Here is a 21,768-nt window from a genome sequence, read left to right on the forward strand (position 1 = left end):
CTAAACAAATTTTTGTCTCATTAAGTCCTTAAGGTGGTATTACACCCCTGGCCAATTTTGTGCCTATTTTTGCATTTTTCTCACAAATTATAGCGCATTGGTGACTAGTAAGATATGTATATTATAGGGGCAAGGACTACAACTACTGCACTGAATTTTTTAAATTTCAGCACAGACAACAGTTGTGGAGTTACAGAATGAGGGAAAACCAATATTTGATCAATAAATCAATAACTACTTGTCTTGAGTCACTGAAATTCCAGTGTAGTATAACTGGATTCCTTGCCCCTATAATGTACATAACTTTTGTTACCAGTGTTTTATTAGTTTTTGAGAAAAATGCAAAAATAATCACAAATTTATCAAGGTAGAACCACCTTAAACATGTTAAAATGCAAACGTTTTGAATTTGATATAACACATTTGATGCTATTTGAAAAACCACGCCTTTAATTTCTTAATAATTATTATTATTATTTATATCAGGCTTTTGAGCGATACAATAAAACTGTATATCGTACAATATTTGCAAAATACCCGGATGCAATACAATATTACTTGAATATTGTACGCGTATCGCGTACGCGTCGCGCGCTACCATGGCGACGGCACCAACACGCGTCATGATACAACAGCACAATACACTACAGACATCGTAACGGCTCACAGGAGATTTCGTACTGTATAAACAAGTAAAATCGCAAACTTAATTCGCGGCAATTCTGGATGATGATAACCTGAGGAAATATAATTCACATCTACAAATAAACCTATATATAATTATTCCGAAAATGTCTTTGGAGAGTAAAGAGCAGAAAACAAAAAGGTCAAAAGGTAAGCTTACATTACAATACACATTGGTTAAACCCGGTGGCTAGGTAAGTTTAAATTTTCATTTTACCGCATAGCAAAAGCCTGATATAAATAATAATAATAATATTGAATGGCTTATTTTCGTGTGATACAAGGATATATTGCACTCGATAGAAAAATATTGCACTCGTCTTCGACTCGTGCAATATTTTTCTATCTCGTGCAGTATATTCTTGTAGTTGTATCACACTCAAAGCCATTCAATATTATATAATTATTTAAACACTGGGCCTTATGACACTCAGGAAATTGTTTTTTATCACTTAATAATTTGAGATGAAAAAAAAGTGACAAATTCATCACTTTTTCAGTTTTTGCATTTGCCAGCAAAAAAAGGCAAAACTGGTTTTTGCTAAGTGGAAAATTCCACAGTTAAAACCATGGTTTTTTCCATCTGCGGCAAAAACCTGCAGTGGTGATTATCATTAGCATCGTAATGGTGATCATGATGACTATATTGTTAAGAATGTTTTAAAATTAAAATGCTCTGCATGCTGCTCATAGGTTTCAACATAAAAAGTTTTGAGATATTTTCTCAAAATATCAAGAGCTATCTCAAGAACCACTGAACCAATACTACGCTTGTTTGTACTCATTTTTGTGCAATTTTTATGCTGATTCCAAATATGGTCATGAAAATGTAAAATTCAGAAATTTTTGAATTTTGAATTAAAAAATTGTCGTCTGCAGTCGACACCAGAGTTTTAACCGGATATTCTCCTGGCCATCTGGTCAATCACTAATATAATACTATACTATTGCCACGTTTGAAAGGGCTATCTTCCGTATATAGCATCTGTTCAAGTATTTATCTACAAATCCCTGGTACGTACACGTGGTATTAGAACGGGTATTAGAATAATTATAGCATTTTATTTGAATACTCATTCAAATATCTGACAAATGCAATGAAGGTTAACTTTTTATATTCTATCTTAATATAAGACCCAGTATCATGCCGTTTATACAGCCCCACCCCACACTGTCTGTCCACATTAGAGAATGAATTTGGAGAAAACCTTCTGATAATCAAACACTCGCTGAGCAGCAAGACCTTCCCTGTAAGCTTCTAATCCGATAAGCTGATTATCTATTTGTTTTCATGAATTGGAAGACATTCTTTGATGTATTACTGGGCTCAATCATCTGAAATTACTGGAGCGTGAGCCACCCAGGCTGATGGCTCAGCATAGTATTTTATTGTCAGAAGGTTTTCTCCAAATTCATTTCCTAATGATTAACTTGGAGACTCGGTTTTATTATTTATTTAAAATGGGTTAGAAATAAAGTCATGAAAGAAAATGTTCTGATGGACCTATAACAAAATATTCGGTAACATTTTGCATTTTTTTTCATGTCGAGTTTCATGAAATTGATTTCGACACTAAATCGGGACCAGATAATATTGCTAATGATTATAATAAAAAATTTTCATGACTTATTTCAAAAACATTCTACTTATAATTATATTTAAAATTACAGTTTTTGTTGGCATGTTTTAGCATATGCGACGTTATTAGTGACCGCTCTTTGAATAACCCAATTTCTGTATCACCAATTTTAGCGTCATGAGGTGGAAGCATAGAAACTGGAAGGTGTTTTATGGGAAGTGCTTGCTCTTGTGAAGAGGGGGGGGGGGTGGTGGTTAGTGTATGTGAGAATTGGGGTGATCGCTTGTGTGTGGTTTGCTGTGTATGTATTTGCCTCCAAACGCGGATGTTTTAGTGAAACTTGACACTGCAACCGTGGACGTTGCAACCGGGGCCCCGTCCCCCGCCCGACTCCTCGGAGGTTTCATTGTGGTCAAGATGAAAAATTTAATTGAAATTTTCGATTTAGGCTATTATGGTCTGTCTACTCACCTCATTGTAATCCTCAGCATTTTCATTATAAAACTTAGTCAGCTGTTCTGATGTACCGTTAAATCCAATCTTAGCTAAACCATTTCGCACTTTGTTGTCTAATTCGGCGCGACGGGCATCGATATCAACAGTTGCCATGGTAATATCTGAAAATATAAAATAAAGTGAAATAAAATGGATGGAAAAGTTTAGTAACCATTCTATACACTCTTAAAAATATTTTACTCAACTGGAGTAAAAAGGTCACAACTCAACAAATTGAGTAAAAAATATCAAATTGGGTAAATAATACCCAACATTGAGCTCATATTTATAATTAATACCCTTAATGTTGAGTAAAATTGATCAATATGAGCTCAATGTTGGGTAATATTTACTCAATTTGAGTAATTTTTTACTCAATTTGTTCAGTTGTGACCTTTTTACTCAATGTTGAGTAAAATATTTTTAAGAGTGTAGGACACGAGGAATACGTCATTGGCGGAATTATTTTAGCATGTTAACATGGTTATAAGGAGGAGGTCAAACAAAGGTCAATAGTTGAAGACGAAAATGGGACTACACCAGGATTTTTTTTTTGGGGGGGGTCTGATTTTGAAAAAGTGGACCTTTTTTCCAAGGGGGGAGCAATTTTTGTGAAAAGTGGCTTTCTTCCCCAAATTTGGACCTTTTTGACCAAAAGAGCTTTAGAAATCCATTTTTTGGTTTGCTACGCTCGCGAATTCTTACATTTTGGGACCTTTTGAATTTTTATATACCCCCCCCCCCCCATTTATACTTTTGTAAATTTCAGAAAACACTTTCTAGATGCGTGTCTTTAAACACAAATATGCAATTTTCATCCATTTTGATATCTTGGGTAAGTTGTTATGGCGGACCGAAATCTGCCATGCTATAGTTGCATTCCTTGTGTCATTACCTTTCTGAAAATGAATATACTTTTATGTACTTATCATCATTACTTTTAAAGATACAATACAAAATAATGTTTAAAATTTCCGACTTTGAGTGATCCTGCGTTTCCCCATAACTTTGGTTTAATTGAACTGCTATTGACGATATGAATTCACCTAGAGATAATTCCGTATTCTTAAACACTTGAGAATGTTCTCATTGGTTCTTACCCGTGTGATATGACACGATATCACACACTTAAGCGCGTGCGTGTCGACGCGATACTCGAACGCGCTATTTGAACCAATCGGAGGTGCGTAGCAACAACCGGATTGATCGATTCTAAGCCCTAGATAATTCCTTTTAAAATGTAGGCTTTAATTTGATTAAAATTGAGTGTATTTATGATAAATATATTTATTTGAATTGAAATTGAAGTGTTTAAGAATGAGAATAAAGGTAGTGTTTTTAGCCGCTGTCGTGCATCTATCGTCTCATATAACACGCGCTATCATTATTTTTGGCGTAAAACAATTCGGCTTCGCCTCGTTGTTTTACTTAAAATAATGATGTCGCCCGTGTTATATGAGACGATAGATGGACTCCAGCGGCTAAAAACAATACCTTTATTCTCTAATTATAGTTTTTGTGACCAAAAACGTATTCCTCTCGGTAAACGGCACTAAGCATGCTAAGTAGGCCTTGGCCTATAATAATTGTTGGCCTATTATAGTCAAACACTTCCGCCCATGGTGTCAAACGCTTCGCTTTAACATGTTTAATAAATCCTCTTTTTGGTCATTCGAGTCAGGTGAACATGGTGAAAGCTGAAATTCCTCACTTTGTGTAACTTTTTGGTCCAATATCTTTGCAGAATGGGAGTCTTTCTTACACCCGTTTATGACCAAAATACACCAAATTAGAATTAGGCTAAGAATTTTAAGGCTTCATTAAGTCTTTTATAGTTGACATCATTATAATTGTTCCTATTATGGACACTTCTTAGGTAACTTTTTTTTACAGTGAAAACTTTCCTGCGTAAACAGACAATTCCTTTTTGGTTGCCATATACGTAAACGAACGATGGCTGATCCTAGCCTACCTCCGTCAGGCCCTATCGCGGCGGCGTCCTACTTTACCCACAATCCTGTTCGTTTTTACCCATAATCCTGTTCGGCCGCGAATAGGGCCTGACAAAACTTGTGTGTTAAAAAGTGTAGCACTTTCTGGCAGGATTCCTGCCATTTGAGCGTGCGCAGTAGTGTCCTGTTTTGTCATAAATATCAGCGGTACAGGTTTATTGTGCCGGGATCGTGTCATCACACACGTGAAGTTGTTTACATAAACTGTGTCGTTGGTGATCGTAATTTAACCATTTAATCATGTATTTCATGATTATTTTGGAGGAATCACTACATTTATTTGTTCAGAATAGCTTCATCATCAGTAAAAGGGCATGCAGAACCCCGGTGCAGAACCGGCCGGGTAAGGGCTTGTGTTTTCAGACACAGACATGATCATGTAGGCCCGGCCCCCGGGCATGTAGGCCGAATGCAAGTTTTCATCTACCGTCAACTTAGTCAGGTATTAATTATGGATGATTATCCGAGAAATATCCTTGTCAAACGACCTGCATAGTTATGCATTGTATGCATGCCTGATCTGCAAGAAAGCTTATGCACAAGCATGCACTGATATTATCGGGTTTCTGATGCCTGGCCCTGAGGCTGAGAATACTGACTGCTGAGACTGATCATGCCGAGGCCGCAGTGCAGTGTGTAAAAATCTTTACTCACAAAACTGAGTATAAGCTTCAGCTTATAATAAATTACTTTAAAAGGGAAAGGATTAGGGCCTATGAATATGATGTCGTCTCGGATGTTTAATATGTGTTTGTCCAGACCGACTTGTTTTCAACAAAAATATTATTGCCATATTGGTGTCCATAGTTCTACCATTTAGCAACCTGTGATGTGGCAGTGAGTAGATGTCCATGTGTCAGTGACATGACTGCGCATTTCATTGCATTTGGGCGCAGCTTCAAGTTCAAATAGCTAGCGTACCATGAAATTGCTGGTGTACACCTGCACACGAGTAAGGACACCACATAGATTGCTGATGTGTAAGTGAAAATAGCCTCCACAATGCGTTGACATCACTGACACATGGGTGAAAAAATATAGCCTAGGAGTACAGGACTCTTTTTAAATTATACTAGGCCCCTATAGTGTCTGTGACTACTATATGGCATGTATGGCCTAGGCCTAGTAGGCCTATACATGATTTAATGTTAAAACTATGATATGTACGACTGCACAGCTAGGCCCGACATTTAGGCCTGCGACCGAAGGCTACTGAAATTCAAATGATTTTTGGAGTTCTTGTAGTTGTACATGTATAGCTATGTATGCCCTAATATGAAAGTAAAACTTGTGTCACAATCGTTGATCGTCGGCACCACGCTGGCGATTCGTTGCTATGCGGTGCGTTGCCGCACTGCATATCAAAACCTTTAGTAACATTTCAGAATCAGTGAATCCACGACAGACTTGGCCATTCAAAACGCAACAGAAAACTGGCTAAAAATGGCCAAATTTTTCTTTAAATCGCCGTCAATTTCGAACTAGTGAACTCAGAATTATATTCCCACGTTTTATATTACCTCGAGATATTCCTTAAGCCTAAAATAATTTTTTTAAAGCTGTAGGTGCTTCCATGAACCCGTCTGAATTTTTATTTATTCCACGTTTTCACTAAATTGTGTTCCTTTCCCTGCGTGGAATCAAGTTTTTCTGGGTTTTCCTGTCAAACCTGCCCTGTTCCAAAAATGGTTATGATAGACCTGAATTTAGTCTCGCCGCATACAAAAAACTATGGGTACCCCCTAATCAGAAGTCAGTTCTAGTCCCTTCGATAACTCGCTGGGTCTGCTAGTCTTAGTCACAGTCTATATGGCACAGCATAATTCGCATTACAGTGAAATGCGACCAAGCGTAGACTTTGCGTAGACTATACGATCTATTTTTATTTTTTTTTCACATAGCTCGCGTTCATGAAGGTCACTTTCGTTTTTCATTGCGCAGTGAATATTAATTTGGGTAAAAACATGTTACTTTTCACATAGAAAGGTTTTGATATGCATCGTACTGCAAACTAAAGGTCCGTTCATACTACCACCGTATTTGCGATGCGTTGCTTTGCGATGCGTTGTCGCACTGCAAGAACTGCATTGCGATATCGCAGTAAAGTTAAATACATTTTAACTTTGAGTGCGACGAGTTGCGTTGAGTTGCGGTTTGAAAGTAATCGACATATCGGCATCGCAAAGCAACGCATCGCAAATGCGATGCGGTGCGGTGTCGCACTGCATCGTACTGCAAAATACTGCATTGCGATATCGCAATGCAGTTAAATACATTTTAACTTGGAAATGTGACGAGTTGCGTTGAGTTGCGGTAAAAAGTAATTGATATATCGGTATCGCAAAGCAACGCATCGCAAATTATGCGTTGGTGGTATGAACGGACCTTTAATGTGTGGGTACTGTGGATCTGGTCACAAGGATTTCTTCATTTCCCTTGGAATACCCAAAAAGTGAGCACTCTAAGTCTAATACTAGGTATATCACCCCAAAAATAAGCGCAGCAGAAACATGTTATTTGACGCTTTTAATTGAATCATCGTGATGAATGCTTCAAAAAACAAAAAACAGAATTGAAATCGGATAATGCAAAAGTGATGTAACGTCAACTTGAAGATACCCGGAAATCGAGTGAAAACCTGCCACAAATTGTTATAAATGGCAAAATGGTAATTTTTGGGATTTGTAATGCTTATTCGGACACTTACTTGAAAAGGTAGCATTGATTTAAGTATCACAGATTAATTGCATATCTTTCCGGACTTCGTTAAAGAAAACAAGATTAAAAAATCTCTCCTCGAATAAATGTAATAAATCCACCAAATATACAATTTTAGCCATTTTGACCAATCTGCAGACAAATAAAAGCTTTAAAAATGACTAAGTCCAGCTAATTAATATGCAAAAATAATGCCAACAGAGAACCGTGCATGATATGAGGATGCGGTTTTTTTTGCACACATAAGTACCCAAAGTTCTTTCATTTGGTAACAAAAAATACACAAAAAGTCATTAATTATGCAAATTAGCTAATTACATCTAATTATATATTTATGCCATTCTTATGTTAATTAGGCATATGTAATTTTTACTTTTTTCAATGTTTTATTTATGTTTTATTCATACAGCATGATTTTGTCAAATATGAACCTGCTGTGATGTTGAATAAAGAAACTGCAGTTAATTGCCTAAGTGCACCGAGTTTTCAATTGGTATAGGGAAGTGTTTCACCATTGTCCAAGGAAAAAAATACATGATAACAAACACTGGTATTTCAGACCGGTGGTACTAGGTCCTCTATTTCGAGAGACCTATATTTATTGATTTATGGACGATCTAAAAAAATTCATAAAACAGGTCTTAACTCTTAAACTAGGCAGTGTTTAATTTCGGCGGAGTTAATAGTGATTTAGGAAATGTTTCACCTACCATATATTAAAAAGACAAATTATTGTGATCAATGAAACATAACGAGGAAATCGTTTTTTGACATGTATGTTTTCAAAAATTGGCCAACTTTGATCCGCGCGCTTTTTGATTCACTGTTATGTATGCGTGCACAGTATGACAGAATTATTGTGCAGCCACTGTGACATACCTACTAATACTAGAGCTAGCCTCAGCTAGGGCTAGGCCTATGTCACACCTTTTTATGGTACGGTACATCATGATCTTATCATGAAGGTCCGTTCATACTACCACCGCAAATTTGCGATGCGTTGCTTTGCGATGCGGTGCCGCACTGCATCGTACTGCAAACGATATCGCAGTAAAGTTAAATACATTTTAATGTGATGTAGTATCAGGTAATTCAGGTTTCTGATGGTATAAAAATCTCAACTTGGGGATGAGGCTGTCAATCGGGTCACAGACCTTGAATATGTCAATTGCACAAGATACGGTATGTGTTTTAAGGGTTTAAAATGGAACTTCTAGCACTACACTATGCACTAGTGGTCAACTTGCATAAGTTGGTGGTGGTGCAATTCCACCCTTAGTGGCTTAGGTTCCGTCTTCTATCCTTTTTACGTGCCTGATGGATGGTCATATGTCTACGGAGCCCCCAAAGTGACATGAAAGAAAATAAAAATCTCGGACCCTGGGTTACTAAGCCGGGCCCCCAGTTAGTAAGTCGGGGCCACGAGTTACTAAGTGGGGGCCCTGAGTTACTATCGCGGACCCGAGTTACTAAGTCAGGGCCCCAAGTTACTAAGTAACTTGGGGCCCGACTTAGTAACCCGGCGTCTGAGATAGTAACTCGGGGCCCTGACTTACTATCTCGGACCCCGAGTTACTGAGTCAAGGCCCCGTGTTACTAAGTTGTGGCCCCGACTGCCCCGAGTGACTAAGTCGGGCCCCGAGTTACTAAAGCGTTGCCCTGAGTTACTAAGTCGGGCCCCGATTTAGTAACTCGGGGTCCGAGTTACTAAGTCATGGCCCGAGTTACTAAGTTGGGGCTCATAGTAGCAGCTGCCTCTTCATAAGTATGTATTCAAGACTCATTGTGTGACTGGTTCTGTGGTGCGAGCACTGAACTAAAATCTTGGTAGGGGTGTGCAGTGCAGAGTAGTCCCATAACATAACTTTAGGAACTGAATTCAGACAAAAAAGGAGCATCTGAAGGGGTTGGAGTGTTGTTGTTTTTGTCACTTTGTATGATCAGGGAAGTGATGATATATTGTAAGAGAAGAGTCAATCTGGTCACAACATTAATGATTTCTTGCATGTTTTTAATAATAAAATGCTACTTTTTCTTTGTTATTATTTGTGGTGCAGTTTGATCCGGTTGTGAAGTGTGCACTTTTTTTATTGTTTATTTCTTAATCATAAAACTTAGAAAAAGATAGGTGTTTTAATTTAAAACTTAGAAAAAGATAGGTGTTTTAATAAAAACAGGTGTTTTAATTCTTTTTTCTTTTTTTATTCCCTGTACTTGGGACTGGTGGGGGGAAAAGACACACGACAGAGATGTAAGCCACGAAAAACTCCTGTGAAAGGCATGAAAATTCCACGAAAAAGAACCAAACCAAAACAAACCCAGGAAATTTCCCGAAAACTTACATCTCTGGTACAAAGAGAATAACCACCAGCCCCCTGCTCTTAATCAACTACTGCTCATACAATCAAATCACACATTATGAAAGTTATTTTAAAATTAAATACGGTACATGGAGATGATCTGTGTCCAGAAGAAAGTGAATGCACATGGCAAGAAGCACGGACAGCCAAAAAGCTGGGTAATGACAAACACAGATCAACCCAATAGTTGCATTGACATAATAATAAGGCTGGCATTTTTGGACGGGCTCGCGGGTACCCGCCCGAGATTACACTGCCCGGGTACCCGAATTTAATTTTTTTTTTTGGTTTTGCAGTGTCCCTGGACCTAGACCTAAATGCTAGGATCATTCATGGTTGACCCAAAAAAAAATTTGCACAATGTTTTGTGTATTTTTCAAATTCAATGCATTTTGATATCATTAATAGAGTATGACATGAAAACAAAGTATAAATTTTCATATTAAAAACACAAAACATCGTGCAAAAAAATTTTTTTTTAGGTCAACCATGAATGATCCTAGCATTTAGGTCTAGGTCCAGGGACACTACAAAACCGAAAAAATAAATAACTTTTTTTTGCAATTTTGGGTACCCGGTTACCCGCCCAAAAAATGCGCCGGGTACCCGGGCAGTAAATTACCCAAAAATGACACCCTACATAATAAACAACAAAATCATGAAGAGTAATCATTATTCATAAGAAAACAACACCCGCCCAAGGTGTTTTAATTCTTGTGACTCTACATGCATTGCGATTGCGTCATTGCGATTCACAATGTATGGATGTAGAGTTACAAGAAATATAACACCTGTTTTTGTGACTGAACATCTACAATGGGATTGGTGGCAATTTTTTTGGAATCTTTAATATAAAATCTGTAACTTCCGATTATGAGCATGAAATCATGATGAAATCTGCCATAGTCTTGTTGGACTTGGATTCGAGTCTAGACTCAGACACAAATGAATTCGGAAGTGGCTGACTGACCTGGATACAAATGGAATCGCTCTGACTCAGATGACTGAGATGAGGTGGACTTGGATAAAAATCTGACCCAATCTTTTATTTCATTTATTTTTGATGAACCCTGCAGGATACTGTTACTGTTAACATCAGTAAGGAAAACTACGGTATGAATTTCACTCCTGGAGGAATGTGAATTAAGAGTTACAAAATCGCTCTCTTAAACAATGATTGTGAATGTTACAATTGGTCTTTTTCATATTTTCAGTTCAGCAAAATTCAGTTTTACAAAGCGCAGTAAAAGTAAAACTCATTTTACCCATGCGGAGAAAAGGGATGATTCCATTGGTCCAGGTCGGGCAGTTGTTATTGTTGGCAGGGACGGTGAACCAATGGGAGTCGCCGTCTCGTGATGACGTTGGGCGCTATCATGTTTTGATTATCATTGTTGATTAGCAATCAAACAAGCAACATCGGGAAAATTTTCCCACCCACCACTCCCTTTATATATAAGGGTATGTTGTTGGTGAAAAATATTTAATATTATATCAATAGAGTTTTGGTAAACCCGTGCAAGGAAGAAAAAGTCTTGAAGGTAATAGTTAAATGAAAAGATATATGTAACTTTATGGAAAAGTTAGTAGGATTGCATACAAAAGAGTTATAGAAAGACAAAACAAAATTAATAGAGTGATGAATTGTCAATTATGTTTTATTAGCATGATATCGTTAAAATGTTCCTCAACTTTTTCGAAGCATAGGAGCACATGTGAGAAGGAAATCGTTTACAGTAAGAGTTATTTGCAAGATAATAGTTAAATATGTTATATCCAATAGGAGTACCTTAGAGGGAGAAGCTTCCACAGATCTACAAGCAAAAAGGAAATATAGTCGGGTTTATATCTTAATTAATAAGCTTATTTAATTATAATTTAATTATCTCAGGTGCCATAGGTATTTGAGAGAAAGCTTTCATAGATCTTCAAAGATAATGATATCTTCAAAGATAAAAGGTGTCGCAATATAATAAGGTTATAATTGTGCAAATGTATGTTGCATTATTTCTTTACTATCTCCATAGTTAATTGGAGACTTGGATTTTGAGATATTCTTTTCTTGAATTACAATGATATATATGCACATTATACGAGTATTTCACAGTAATCCTTTATCCATTGTAACTTCCAGGTCACATATACGCCTGGTAGGAATCCAGGGATATTCACCCTCTGAGCTCTTGAATGTATGCACCAGTAGTTTATATACCTTTTGTGGGTCTCAGCCATGATATTATATGTTGCTAACTCCTACAGTCAGCGTCGCTGTAGCAGTGGTCCCGATAGTGACGTCGAGGTCAATGGTTCAAATTGGAACACTTTACTACGGTCGTTCGCTGTTGTGAAGGGAAATCAGATGGCGGCCGTCTGATCCAGTTGTTTCAATTATGCTTTCTCTAGATGAGAATATATTTTGTTTTGAAAAGCTAACTCCTACAGTCAGCGTCGCTGTAGCAGTGGTCCCGATAGTGACGTCGAGGTCAATGGTTCAAATTGGAACACTTTACTATGGTCGTACGCTGTTGTGAAGGGAAATCAGATGGCGGCCGTCTGATCCAGTTGTTTCAATTACTAGTTCACCCGTTGCTGTGAGAGTAACTGATGGCAATGCTATTTGACCCCTGATGACTTTTTGACACGTTCTCCTCATCTCGAGGATTCTTTCTACCACTTTTAAGCCCAGTTGGGCATACTGACACCATATGACCTTTGCCCTCGAGTGACCTCGGTTTGATTTTGTTCATGCTCCCGTGATATGGAGAATTACTTTCACCAAGTTTTACCCGAAATCAGGCGAAGTTTAAAATGCAGCCCCTGGATGACATTTGACCTCGGATGACCTCGATTATATTTTTACGTGTTCCCCTCATATCAAGGAGCCCGATCGGACAAAGTTTGAAATTTGAACCCTCCGTAATGATCTTTGACCTCGGTTGACCTCTGATTTTATTTCGCGCATATACTCCCCTGGTATCAAGGATTCCACCCACCAAGTTTGAGCCCGATTGGACAAAGTTTGAAATTTGAACCCTCCGTAATGACCTTTGACCTCGGTTGATCTCGCATTTTATTTCGCGCATATATTCCCCTGGTATCAAGGATTCCACCCACCAAGTTTGAGCCCGATCGGACAAAGTTTGAAATTTGAACCCTCTGTAATGACCTTTGACCTCGGCTGACCTCGCATTTTATTTCGCGCATATATTCCCCTGGTATCAAGGATTCCACCTACCAAGTTTGAGCCCAATCGGACAAAGTTTGAAATTTGAACCCTCCGTGATGACCTTTGACCTCGGTTGACCTCTGATTTTATTTCGCGCATATACTCCCCTGGTATCAAGGATTCCACCCACCAAGTTTGAGCCCGACCGGACAAAGTTTGAAATTTGAACCCTCCGTGATGACCTTTGACCTCGGTTGACCTCTGATTTTATTTCGCGCATATACTCCCTTGGTATCAAGGATTCCACCCACCAAGTTTGAGCCCGATCGGACAAAGTTTGAAATTTGAACCTCCGTAATGACCTTTGACCTCGGTTGATCTCGCATTTTATTTCGCGCATATATTCCCCTGGTATCAAGGATTCCACCCACCAAGTTTGAGCCCGATCGGACAAAGTTTGAAATTTGAACCTCCGTAATGACCTTTGACCTCGGTTTTCCTCGATTTTATTTCGTGCATATATGCCCCTCGTATCATGTCTTCCCCCGACCCACTTTGGGCCCGTTCGGACATAGTGTGAAGTTATGACCTTTGACCTTGACCTCCGGTGACCTTCAAAACCACCCGGTCAACATGCTTTTCCCGATACATATCCATATCCGAAATATCGGATCGATGCGTCGAAGCGCGGCGAAACGCATAGCCGGACAACCAGACAGACAGACAGACAGACTTCGCTGGTTATTTTAGTATAGTAGATGCTTTCTCTAGATGAGAATATATTTTATTTGTACCGGTATATAAATGGGTTTCGGCTGAGATCAGAGGTAATTGGTGTTGATTCGGAAACTAATTCCAAGTGCATAATAAATGGTGACTTGTTTGATTGCCATCATGATTAGCAAAACAATCGTGTCATTGTCCTTTTTCGTTTTCTCTGTCTAAGGGTAATGCCAGCACCCATTGCTTGCTAATCATTCATCTATTGTTGCTGTAGGCAAAACTTGTTATAGTTGAAATCCATCTTCTTGATCTGCAAAATAACAACAAAAAAGAACGCTAAATCAATAAAAGTCCCGGATAAAAGTAAAGAATATTGATATGCAATCATGTACGGTATTACAGCATGTTGGCTTTCAAAATCGTAACACATTCCAATTTCAAAAGTTGTTGAAATAGGCATAAAAAATTGCTTGATTGGCGTAACCAGATGACCCATTTAGCTGAACTTTTCTTCTTTTAAAAAATTTAATTCATTTATTTTTCATTTTGGGGGTCGGTCGGGCTACGCCGATCAAACATTTTTTTAGGCCTCATGCGGAAGTGGTACGATGAGGCCTCATGAAGGCCCCTCATTTGAACAGTTAAAATGTTGTTGTTTTTGCACATGTAACAACACCATTCATGCATTTTACACTATTTTTGCCCATGATCAGGGTGAATATTGGTGGAAAGGAGCTCCTTGCCCCTTTTCTTTTTCTTTTCCTTTGCCCTCCAGATTTTCTCTTTCATTTTTTTGTCAGAGGGGCAGTTTTTTCTTTCAATTTTTGTCAGAAAGGTAGTTTTTTCTTCCATTTTTGTCAGGGGAAAAGCCGGGGCACTCTGCCCCCTCTGCGGGCATACTCGGCCTACATTGGTTATTTGGTTTACACATTTTGGTCTAAATAACACAAAACTTATGACCTGTATGCATGACTTCCAGTTCAAAATTCAATATGGAAGTGATCATATCTTTCTCTCACAATGTTTTTTGTTGTTTAATTTGTACATACCTGATAATTGATTGTCATCTGAGTTGTGAAACTTCAAGTTGCTGAACACTATACAGTCATGTTGTGTACTGAAAAAACAAACAATACAAAACATTTAGTCTTGGTTTATTTACATTTAGGCCTATTTTTAGAATTCATAAACATTGACCATAGTATTTTTTTTTACTTGCTTCAAGTTTGATAGTTAACATCAGCTGGGCCTACTCCAACAGACCACCATTGTATGTGTACGCTCTGCGGCTGAAGGATTAGGTTGGCGTACCGTACCGTATTTGTTCCATTAACCGCCCACCTACATAATTTGTAGTGACTTTACATCAAGCAAACTGATAATATTACATTATTAGTTCTGCCCATGCAAATCTGAAACATATGACACACCACGATGATAGATGAATATTTTGGGCCTTTATTTACATCTTCTTGGCCTAAGAAATGTAAAAAATCAGCACCCACCCAAAATGATTTTAAATGATTTTGTTAAGCGCCCTGGGCAATGGAACGAATACGGTACCTGTGATTTGATAATTTGTTGCAATCACCAAAATGCGCACACTATTAAGACCCTACACCTTGAGTTTGGTGACCTGGTTTCAAAGAGTTCCAAATCAATTCAGAGCGGTGACGCTCTGACGTATGAGAACAAAATACAATTGTTGGAGTGGTGCTGCGCGGAAAGAGTGCCATTCAGAGTCATGCCACTGCCGCTCAGTGGTGTGCCGCTCGGCTTGTAGACAAGTACAAATGGCACGGTGAAGCGTCGTGCCGCTGAGCGGCAAAAAGTATGAAACCAGCATTAGGCGGAAAAAATAAGACTCATCTAGCTAGCATCCTGTTGGGCGCAGTGCTTACGCTAGTTGTTGTGTAAATGCAATGCGTGACTGGCGCACGCTTAATATGTAAATTTACACAAGCGTGAGTTGGGACTTTATTGACGCACGCAGTAACAAAACCCGAATAATTTCCGCCTTATCTATAACTAGATTTCGCGGTTCTCGGGTTGGGTGGTTCTTGTGACTATCTCTCATTACCCAACACCCGTTACCCATATAGGCCTACTTGCCCTGACCTTTTAAACTACTAATAGGCCTCTGCATGTGTGCCGTTTTGGAATCCGATGAGATGCACCTGCACGATTAACCACACTGTAATGCTTTCCGATGCTCGCACTACGCCCATGACGCCCGTGGGTATACTCCGCGCACTACGTGATAGCTCGCACGCGATACGCACCGCGAGCACGCGTTAGCGAGCCACGCGCATGCGATAGCGCGCGGACAGAGGGACGGACGGACGGACACGCCATGATTAGTATTATGATGCCAGTATTAAACAAACCAGCAGTACAACCATACAACGCTCAACACTACAGTTGAAGTTGTGACAGTTCAGACTTCTGTCCGAGTAAACTTACCACAAACGGCACAAATCTCAGACTCAGTATTCACCCATTCATCTCTGGTATGTCAGGTTGCAGATGCCATTAATGTGCAGGGTGGGGGAGAAGTATTTTGACGATCAGGCTCATGTCGTACTCGTTTCACATTTTCAGGAGCACCTGCAGTTTTCAATACACATTTATGTGCATGTGTGTATAGCATGCAATGCATGCATTGCATGGTGCCATCCCCGGTTACGATATTTGTCCTTATCAAATAAACGTAAAATTGAGCACTGTATATGCCCAAGTGGAGTCCAGGTGTGCCCACTTACTCAAAGTTTCTACATGCTTCATTGAAAGTCAAGAAAGATTAGTAAAAGTTATCTTTTTTAGGAAATTACAATCGAAATTTACATCTAAGCGACAGTAAAAATAAACTGAGCCAGCGCATCGCCGATGTGAATTTCGATCTTATATGCTTGAAAAATCCATATTCATGAGGTGACGTTTCATGACGTAGGGTCAAATTGTACTGCTACACTCTATGCGCTATATTTTTGTCAGTCTCCGAACCGGCACAGAGAAGCGGCCGTGCGCATAGGTTAGGGACTGACGGATTTAGTCTAGGCTGATCCGACATCAGATCGCGCGTGTATACCAGCGAGTTGGTACGCACCAAAATATCCATGTACGCAATTATCTAAGTGCTCTATGCTCAGGGAATCACTGGACGGGTCAGCGCAACTCCTGTGGCTACCGGCCGGGGACCGTGTGCTTGGCATGCGAGGAGTCTAAGGTTCGAATCCCGGGGTGCCAAGTGACTTCTTTGTTCATCTTATCTAATTTTTGGTTTCTTCTTAAATTCCGATAGCAAAAAGCAGTGTCCGGTGTTATGTAGATAAATATCATCAAATTTAAGTATTAATTGAATTGCACAATTATTACATAAAGGGATTCCAAATTTGTATTAGGCTACGGTATGTTATCAAAAACAACATTTTGAACATATTTGACGTCGGAAAAAATATTCAACGACGGAAACGTTTACAATATACATTGTAATCAAAAGAGTTTAATTGATTTTCCAGTAGCCTCAACTTCATAATTCCCAAGTTGCTCCTAGCTGTTTGCTGGCAGCCTGGCCTCGGTGCAATAACACCACTAGCCATGGATGCCAGCTAACGCCCCATCCATTCTCTCTCCTAGCCACATATTAACCCCGAGCAACATCCCTACATCACATCACATACCCCAACGGAAATTCAGAGCATCACCCATTCATCATGTACATCACTGAGCAAATAGCAAATAAAACGTCGAAGTAAATTTACAACGAATCTACCCCATGGGTGGGGGGTGTGTCTGTCTACTAATTCATTTTGTGATTTCGCACCGGTAACATATAGTCGAAGCAAACTGTTTAACCTGAAACCAGCAGGACATAAACACTTAAGAAAGAATAAACTTTTGTCTTTCTTCATGTTCTTATATTCAATAATTGCAATACATGTCCATGGTAAATGTTTTCTCTGGTATTTTTTTTAATCCAAATAGTTCATACTACATGCATGGATAAAATACATTATGTTTCAACATAGCGCCATGACATATCATGATAAAATCTAATGTATCAAGTGACATTCATATGACCTTTTTTTTTTCATGTTTGCCAAAGACCTGAAGTAGGGGCAATAGGAAATTGTATATTTCCGATCGAGCTTGCGAATTAGGGGCTAAATGGATCAGATTGCATGATTCACGCGCACTAAAAATATATCAAAAAGAGTCAATTGATTCAGGAAATATCGTCTGTGGTGTTTTTACGTGACTTTTGGTACTGTACTGCGTCTGGTCCAGAGAGGAGATTGGGTGCGTTGTGGGCATGGAAAAAGACTTGAAGAATCAGGAATCAAATACTAGTATAATATGTACTCTCATGGCGTTTTATTAGTCGACATATAAAAATAAATGTAGTTGGTGGTAATTAAATATAAAAACGATAAGAAAGTTTTGACATCTTGACAATTATAGTGGTATTAGAGATATAAGATGTACTTGAGTTATGTCTGAACAATTATAAAAAAAGACTTAAGTGAAATGTGCAAATTGTATTTGTCTAACTGATTGTATACTGTTTGAATAGTTTGCTCAATTTATTATAATTATTAGAAAGTTGCCACAAACATGTAGTAAGAAATGTAATATGCTGGTGGAGCAGCGACAGGTGTTTTCTCTAATTTGATACTATTGACCCCATATGACCTTTGACCCTGGATGACCTCTGATTGATGACCTCTGACCTGGATGACAATTAATAAATAAATAAATAAATAAATAAATAAATAAATAAATAAATAAATAAATAAATAAATAAATTAATTAATTAACTAATTAATAAATAAATAAATAAATAAATAAATAAATAAATAAATAAATAAATAAATAAATAAATAAATAAATTAATTAATTAAATTTATTTAACTGAAAACTATTAAGCTTTCTCCATCTATTAAGAGTCAATAGATTTAAGCAACCCCCTGTCACAAAATGGTTTAATCCTAATTTCATTTAAAATCATTAAGGGTTCACAAAAAATACCCCCCCTAAAATTACAAGACATTTCTTTTGCATAACTTGACAAACATTTCGTTGATTTGAAAAATCTAAAAACCTGTGAATAGAGGAATCATTTTCCTACCCTCCCAAAGTTCTTTCTTTAAAAACTCGTTTTGTTTTGGCTAAAATGATGCTTTCAGAAAAAGTTGCACTTTTCCACATCCTATACATTTAATGTACAAAAACATTCTCGATATCAATGTTTTGATTTATTTAATGGTGTTTTTGTTTTCTTTAATTTTTATGCATACGATTACCCAGTCACCCATGCAATCATCTTGCAGTATAAAACAATGATTCATTGACATGTGTGGGTTTTTCTAGAAGATTTTATTTAGCCGGTGTTTCAAAAATTGTAAAATCAATTTAGGAGTTACAAAATATTTCTTTGCATAACTTAACATTCATTTTGTTGATTTGAAAAATTCAAAAACCTGTGAATATAGGCATCTTTTTGCTACCCTACTAAAGTTATTCCTTCTTAAAATCTGTTTGTTTTGGTCAAAAATAATCACATTTTTCAAAAATGATGCTTTAAAAAAATTTGCACTTTTCAACATGTATCCCATACATGTAATGTACAAAACTTCGAGGAATGTTAAATATCAAAAAAATTTTAAAATATATTTAATTTTAATAATTTGCCATAAAATTAATATTAGGCCTGTATCGCGAATTTCAAAAGATCTAAATTGATATCAGACAATGTCAGAAGGACATTACTCTAAATTTCTCTGTTGTTCTTCGTTACAAACACATAACAATTTATAGAGAATTTTTATTTTTTAAAATTTTTTTTAAACACAATGAATTAAGGTATCTGGGGCCAAAGCTGGAGCAACGTCAGATATCCAAGAACCAGAACACAAGCACAGCTCACCTTTGTTTCCAATGGACATTTTATTGTGAAATGTCATTGTACAAGGAATACATAAAAAAATTTCCACATAGCCCCCGAATGAAAAGTATTTAATTACCTAGCTGGGGGGTTTACACCCCCCAGCTAGGTACTGTAATGCTATCCGATTCTTACAAGCCGACGTCAAACGTCGGCTTGTGCTGTCTTCTTCCAATTCTTCTTCTTCTTCTTCTTTCTGGCAACTCGTGACATTTTGCGTGACTTGCCACGTTTCGCCCTAGCTCTCTTATGCTTCGACAGATTTCAACCATACTTCAGCCAAATGACCACTGGACTAGGCCAAACCTTACATTTGACTTTGACCTGACTGTGACCTTTGACTTGATTTGATTTCACAAAAAATGCTACTCCTTCCACAAATTACATGCAATGACCATGTGACTCATGCATATGAATCAACATGTGGCAGTGCTTAAAACTTCCTAAAAAGAATTGAGGTCAAAGGTCATTAAGGGGTCATTTCCGGTCAAAATCTGAAAAATTTGTAAAAATATTCAAAAATCACTGTCTGTACAAATTACATAGCAGAGAGTCGCCATTAACACACATGCATTGCTATTAGCCAGGGTCTTTAGGATGCCTACAGTTTCGGGGTCAAAGGTCATTAAGGGGTTACTTCCGGTCAAAAACCAAAATTATCAAAATGTTCAAAACATTTTTATCTCAAAATGTAAACAGACCAGAATAATATAACCAACATACATGAATTAGTGTTCCCTGATGTATGCATGGTATTTTTATTTTGGGGGTCAAAGGTCATTAAGGGGTCACTTCCTGTTTTTAGCTGAATAACTTCAAGAATTTTTATTTCAAGAACTGAACATGTAAGAATTTTTTAATTAAAATTGGAACAATGCATTTTGTCGGTGTACATAAGTTTTTTTTTCATTGAGGTCAAAGGTCATTAAGGGGGTCAAAAGGTCAATCAAAAATTTAAAAAAATCAAAATCCATGTTTAAGTTCCGATTAAGCTGAAATTCACCAGGAATATTTCTTATGACATCCTAAGCACAATGCAAGAGCAGTTGACCCCATCCGTAACCCAGGGGTCAAGTTATAGGGGTCAAAATGCGGCTTGTATTCAGCGTCTGTTGACTCTAGTTCTTTCTTCTTCTGTCAACAAATTTCAAAATGCTTCTCTTCCTACATGTTACACCCTACAATTACGTAACTTGCACATATGTACCGGCTATATCCAGTGCCCATAGGGTGCAAACAGAATTGGGGTCAAAAGTCATTAAGGGGACATTTCCGGTATTTAACCAAATACTTCCAAAATGCTTCTTCTGCCACATATTACATAGCACAATGACGTCACTTACACATGTGCATCGGCTTTACCCAGTGCCCATACCTTACACACAGAATTGGGGTCAAAGGTCATTAAGGGGTAAAATCTTACAATTGCATTATCTGGACATCTGTAAGGAGTATGGAGCTCAAACTCGATACAATAAATCTCATGACCAGGGGAACATTTTGCGGGTGTCAGGTCAAAGGTCATGCAGGGTCGAATTTTAGAAACGCATTTCCTGGACATCTGTAAGGGGTACGGGGCTCAAACTTGGTGACAACAAACTTAATGATCAGGGGAACATGTTGGAACACTTTGCAGGGGTCAGGTCAAAGGTTATCTGGGGTCAAATCTTTATAACTTCATTTTCTGGATATCTGCAAGGGGTATGGGGCTCAAACTCAGTGACAACAAATCTCATGACCAGGGGAACATTTTGCAGGTGTCAGGTCAAAGGTCATGTAGAGGTCAAATTTTCTAAATGCATTTTCTGAACATCTGTTAGGGGTACGGGGCTCAAACTCCACAACGACAAACTTACTGACCTGGGGAACATTTTGGAACACTGCAAGGGTCATGTCAAAGGTCATCTGGGGTCAAATCGTAGAAATTCATTTTCTGGATATCTGTAAGAGGTACGGACGGGGCTCAAACATGGTGACAACAAACCTCAAGACCAGGGGAACATTATGGAACATCATGCATAGGTCAGGTCAAAGGTCATCTGGGGTCAAATCTTAGAATTGAATTTTTTTGACATCTGTTAGGAGT

The 21,768-nt window shown here is 38.1% G+C and overlaps 1 protein-coding gene and 1 long non-coding RNA gene across 2 annotated transcripts in view; both read right to left on the minus strand.

Annotated features, from left to right (window-relative positions):
* The window catches only part of LOC140146369 (methyltransferase-like protein 27), a 39,750-nt gene that overhangs the window by 16,268 nt on the left and 1,714 nt on the right, over positions 1 to 21,768 (minus strand). The window contains exon 2 of the mRNA XM_072168192.1: positions 2,736 to 2,881. Within this exon, the coding sequence (XP_072024293.1) occupies positions 2,736 to 2,873 (138 nt within the window). The 5' untranslated portion in view covers positions 2,874 to 2,881. The remainder of the gene's footprint in view (positions 1 to 2,735; positions 2,882 to 21,768) is intronic.
* Positions 13,964 to 16,571, minus strand: LOC140136265 (uncharacterized). Its single transcript, XR_011856636.1, has 3 exons — positions 16,202 to 16,571; positions 14,788 to 14,855; positions 13,964 to 14,048 (listed from the first exon to the last, which is right to left on the minus strand). It is a non-coding gene; the product is annotated as an uncharacterized lncRNA (long non-coding RNA).

This window comes from Amphiura filiformis, chromosome 2, assembly GCF_039555335.1.
Source record: "Amphiura filiformis chromosome 2, Afil_fr2py, whole genome shotgun sequence".
In the NCBI taxonomy this organism is placed as follows: Eukaryota; Metazoa; Echinodermata; class Ophiuroidea; order Amphilepidida; family Amphiuridae; genus Amphiura; species Amphiura filiformis.